General features: G+C 35.5%; 1 protein-coding gene across 1 annotated transcript in view; it reads right to left on the bottom strand.

The window, feature by feature from the left end:
- Positions 1-511: 511 nt before the first annotated feature.
- The window catches only part of SYNPO2 (synaptopodin 2), a 172,246-nt gene continuing 166,757 nt past the window's right edge, over positions 512-6,000 (bottom strand). Inside the window, exon 5 of the mRNA XM_060012933.1 lies at positions 512-4,256. Coding sequence (XP_059868916.1) covers positions 3,717-4,256 — 540 coding nt within the window. The 3' untranslated portion in view covers positions 512-3,716. The remainder of the gene's footprint in view (positions 4,257-6,000) is intronic.

Here is a 6,000-nt window from a genome sequence, read left to right as displayed (position 1 = left end):
AAACGTATGAGGCATTCTGTGCTTTGGATAAACAGGCCCCTAGGTAGTTAAGAAGCACATCTCAGGAAGAATTTCAGTGAGCCCAGTTTCTTGCAGAAAAGCACAAAAATCATTAATTTGAGATATCTGTTCTATGTGATTAGCAATAATCTTTTACTAAGATGTTTGCTTGACTACCAGTATTTCCTAGCAAAAAAATTCATAGGTATACTGGCTCCTACCCTGCCTCTTCAGAGCAGTTTCTCAGAGCTACTGAGAGACTGTCTTCCTGGCTGTAGTCCTCAGTAAGACCCCAAATAAAACTTAAACTCACAACTCACAACAAGTTTTTAAATGTTATAGCTAAAATGTTACCAGCCAGCATGAAATTCTTTTGATGTGTCTGGAAGCTGATACAGTAGAAACTAAAATTTAAAAATATGTAGTACATAAGGTTAAATCTTTGGAGTGAAAACTATTTCAAAACAATTTTTTATAAGGAAAAATAAAAAGGCTGTTTAAGTTGATTTTCAAGTTAATATTTATTACTAATACAATTTTGATTTTCAGTATGCATCTTTCAAATACAGTCTATTGGGATTAACAAAGGTGGAAATGTTAAGCTAATAAGCAGGAGAACATAGTCTATTTTAGAAGAAAAGGTGTGGACAATGTAGATACTTCTACTTTAAAAGGAAATCAAATGTGAAAATCTACTTTCTCTTAAAAACAAACATTTCTACAGTTCCTATCTAATTATAATAACTGAGCCTATTTGATGTATTTTTTTATCCAAAGTTTCAATTGATTAATATATATATGTATATGCTTGAGCCCTAACTGTGTAGCCCTTTCCAGTGTGGGTGATGGGGCCAAAACATGAGACATATTCAGAGATAAATGGACTAGAATTGTGCAGTTATAAAACTTAAAATACAGCACAGTATTTAAATCATCTTAATAACAGACACTTCACACACATGCAATGATATATTTAAACTCAAGATGGAAAGGAGGTGCCATATTAGTGTACTTTTAGAGAATGCTTTTTAATCCATGGTAGAACAGAACTCTGTACCTATGTGACTGCTACTAGTAGAAAAATGTCTTACAACACATGTGGTATATATTTACAAAGCAACAGCTCTTCTCTAAAAAGACTATTATTTGGAATATAAGACAAACTGATTTTATTTTTGTGAGAACAGTAGTTATCTAGGTATTCTCAAAAGGAATCAGATATCAGCATGGCAACCTTAGCTCAAACACTAGCTTGAGTGTAAGCAATCTAACTTTACTCCTTTTGAGTAAACTGGAGATAAATACCCATACATTTTGTGATGATTTGACAATGGCACTTCTGCTTTTCAGAATTATGTCTGCAAAGTGTGACTTCTTAAAACATTGACTTCTAATAAAAATATGAGACAGTCATTTCCTTGTGAATGAAAAATGCATAACTTTCCTGCCATGTACTGTCATTTTCATGATGTCTAGAATAAATTCAAATAGCTTAATACCATGATTATTTTGATCTAGTGCATGCAAAGAGGGAGATGGTTGTTTTACAATAATATTTAAGTTTAAAATGTCTGCTTCTCTCTATTTTGAGTCTAGTGAAAGTTTTAGTGAATAATATAATGTATATCAACTTCTGGAATTGAAGTATCTAAAATCTAAGGAGTAAAGGAAATAACTTCTAGCATCATAAAAGAAAGCAACAAAATAGGATATGATCCTGTCACACAAAATCTTTTCTGCTAAATTCTGCATATCTTAAAACATTGACATGTAGAATAACTGAATCACTATAAGAATTTTTATGTGGGGATTCCTGAGAATTCCTGACAGATTAATCAATATACCAGACATTATTTTTTTAATTCTTTAGGAATCTTTAGGAATTCTTTAGGAATCAATAATTATATCTTATAATTTGAGAGAATTAATGCTGTATCAATTTAAGATAATTTAACACTATAAATTTAGAAAGTACTCTTCTTAATAACTGAACAAATTAGTATCTGGGTGACTCCATTACCAATAGAATTTACTGTGATTTCTTCAACTTTTTATTTCTTTGTTTCCAACATAAGGGATTACTTGTATCCTGGCAATTTAAAAAAATTTTATCCTGTGAAAGAGACCATCATAGTGATAAATTCAAGAGTCAAAAAAAGTAAAACAAAACAAAATAATCATATTTAGAAACCTAAGAAAGTTTTGAACACTCAAGATGTTTTCATTTTAAAATGTTCTCAATTCTTGTTTATGATGTAAAATACTTTGAATTTCCTTGTATTTAATACTTTGTGGGTATGGCAGTGAGGAGCAGGTGTTTGACTGATTGTCTCATGGTCATGCTAACAAGGCATGGGTCATGGAATTGTCCAAGCAACTGTTTAACTTCCTTTGAACATCCTAATGATGTCTTTCTAAAGAAGCACCACTTGTTGCATAGGCTTCTGTGGCATGCTTTCCATAACTAAATAAATGGTCATGACCTACGTTTGCATGATAACGGACACATCCTCTACCACTTCCTTAAATCCACTAATAGCTTTTTTGCTTCACATCAACCCTCACTCCACATAACACATAGCACAAAACCTGCCGCCCAACAATTCCTCTTGGACCTTTAATGATACATGTAGTGACACCAGGGACCTCATCCACTCCTAAACTTAATCTGATATTTATATGATGAGCAATAAAAATGCATAATGCATCAAGGGTCATTCTACAAATGAGAGAAACTCAGAATATCAGAGCTGTTAAGGATACAAGAGATTAAATAATCTGATATTCTCATTTGACAAATGAGAACGCCTGAACCCAGAATCTATTCCTGTCTCAGGCTACTGGCTTTAAGTAGATTAAAAATAAATCCTGTAGGGCTTCCCTGGTGGCGCAGTGGTTGGGAGTCCGCCTGCCGATGCGGGGGACGCGGATTCGTGCCCCGGTCCGGGAGGATCCCACATGCCGCGGAGCGGCCGGGCCCGTGAGCCGTGGCCGCTGAGAGGCCTGCGTACCGCAAAAAAAAAAAAAAAAAAAAAGTAAATCCTGTACCTAAATCTTTCTATTCCCCACATATTACGCCATTTATCTCAAAAATCCGTCTGAAATGTATAATTGTCTTACTCTCAAATATTTATTTCTTTCTGAGAACATCTATATTTCAATTCCAAAAACCAAATTTTATCAGATTTTAAAATATATTTCAGAGAAATGCTTAAAATACCACCAAGGGAATCCTTTTTATGTAATTATTATTCATTGTCATATCCCCATTGAAAAATTCTCCAATGTTATATATTCTTGCTGTTACTGCTAATGACAATTAGCATACCATATTTCATTAATTCCATCCTAGACTAAGGCACATACAAGAAAATACTTAAATTTCATTTTAATTGAGAGAGTTTAGTTGCCTAGACTACTCCATATTAATGAAAAAAATGGAATTAAGATTATGAATTACGTATAAGTGCCATCAGCACAGAAAATGAATTTTTCTTCAAAGAAATTCTCTATGCATCTGCAGAGAAGGAAGTGATTCACACTCACATGTGCATACACACACACACACACACACACACACACACAAACTCAGATAAATGACCTATGAGAACAAGCCAAGATCAAAAGTGAATCTAAATCTGTTGGAAAAGTCAAAACCACTGCAAAGAAACATTAAAAAAAAATTATAAGTGGCACATGATCAGTTCTTCTAACTTTCATGTTTGGCGTCTCCATCCCCTAGGGTGTGGGTTATAGTTGCAATTGGTTACTGAAACACAGTAATCAGACCTGGTCTCCATGGACATTATTTCAGAATCATTTCTGGAAGGCTGCCTATAATATGCATATGGTACCTGTGAATCATGTTGGGAGTTGGTGGGCATACTATTATTGGGTAGGAATGCAACATTATACTCTTGCCTTCCAAATGAGCCCATATTGGCCTTCTGGGTTTGAGGGACATAGGACAGTCTTTCATTCCAATCCTCAGACGGCCCTGGAAGCACCTTCCTCCGAGCTGCTGAGACCACATTTGCCATAATGGATTCCTGAATGTTTCTGGGTCTGAAGGCATCATCCAGTAAACCAAAAGAAGACTTGGCTGCTGCTTCCCCAGGAGTTAGTCTCTTGTTTGCTTCCTCTAGCCCATCAGTTGGTTTGCTAGAGTAGCTATAAGCAGGCTGGTATACCCAAGGAGATGTTGTAGAGATGGTGGGTGGGACTGGTCTTCCAGGAAGAGAAAGAGAGCGTCCACTCTGCTAGAAATAATGAAAATGTTAATATATCTCATTCATGTTGGTTTATGCTGATTGACTGTTATTCCAGTGTATTCTCCACACCATTACTAAGCACTATAAAAATCAAATCACCACAATGCTTAGTCCTAAAGCCAAGATAGGCTGCCTCTACCCGGTGTATTATTAGTGCTGGTCTGGGACTTGGCCCTCATTTAGGACCTCCTACTTGCTCTCCTTTTCTGAACCCATAGCTCCAATTGCTACCATCTTTCTTAGTCATAACCACCATGGCAGGTGCCCTGTCATCACTGGGAGCCACCCTTACTTCTGTCTGCACTCTTCATATTCATATCTATATCCACAGCCCACCCTCATTCTAATCCTGTTTTCCTGATACCAAATAAACTTAACATACTGATAACTCTGGAAACAGACCATGAGCTACTGGGCTTTGTACTTTTCCCAAGTGACTTTTAATATGTTATATTGATCCACTGATTACAGCAAAAACAAAGAAAAACTACTTAGATGTATTCAGTGTTACTGGTCTGATGGAGTAGATCGCCTTTCTCCAGCCAGATTCTTTTTATACAATAGTGAAAATCACATCAATCTTTATTTTCTGAGTGTGGTGTATTGCCCATGTCTTGAAGGAAACATTTCAGCCACGTGTTTCATTTGTGCTTTGGTTCCTTTTATGTGTATTACATTCCTTATTTCCTTGAGAGTGTGTGTCCCTGAAATATTCCCTTGTATATGCTAAATGTTCAGTTTGTCTAATATGCAGAAATATAAATTACTGAAAGCCCTTTTATTCTCTCTTTTTACCCATTCTGTATTTCCAGGGACCTTGAAGTCTGGTTATATACATTATATTCTCACACATTCCCATTCACATGAGACCCTTAGACAAACTCTTGGCAAAAAGTATCAAAGGCACACTTAAGAGAAATGAGTCAACTTGGAAGTATCATAACATTGTGTTTCTTGAACAAAAAGCATTGCCATGCTTAAAAATGTGTTCAGATACTATAAATGGTTTCAACAGCTTTTCTTTCTTAATCAAGTTCTTAAATTTAAAATCAATAGCAACACCTGGATTTGGACAAAATGTCTCAGATTAAAATGTTTAGGTATTTCTGTTGTTGTTATTCCATTAGGCACACAAAGAAAGTGGGTGGTTCAATCTTGGTTTGCATATAAAGAATAAGGGAGTCAATATAATGAATCTTGATTCTCTCTTTTCAGTCATTAAAACTTTAGTAATAATGGGGAAATTTCCTGGCAGTCCATTGGTTAGGACTCAGCACTTTCACTGCGTGGGGCCCGGGTCCGATCCCTGGTGGGGGAACTAAGATCCCTCAAGGGACACAGCCAAAAGAAAAAAAAAAACTTTAGTAATAATGGTTGACTTTTAGCAAAAACTTGTTTTCATTAATCTCCTTCTCTTAATCTAAATCCAGTAAGTCACTATTTAAGGACTTGGTTTCTATTCCACATTGTTAGTGCATTGTTTTCATTCATTTATTCATTTAACAAAAATTTTATTGAATACCTAATGTTTCTAGGCACTTTCCCATGAGCAAAAGATACAAAGATGCTTCAGATAAAGTCCCTCTCCTCAGGAAGCATACAATCCAGTACAGTTTTTAGCTCTGCAATTGTGAGTTAGTCAATCAGAAGTCAATTTAGAGAAGAGACTCTTTACCTATCTTGACAGGACCAATAGCCAGTTTTGTACACTGTGAGAAATATTATCATT

Source organism: Delphinus delphis, chromosome 5 (assembly GCF_949987515.2).
Source record: "Delphinus delphis chromosome 5, mDelDel1.2, whole genome shotgun sequence".
NCBI classification, from domain to species: Eukaryota; Metazoa; Chordata; class Mammalia; order Artiodactyla; family Delphinidae; genus Delphinus; species Delphinus delphis.
The sequence above is the reverse complement of the archived record's forward strand: the minus strand, read 5'-3'. Positions and strand labels throughout refer to the sequence as shown.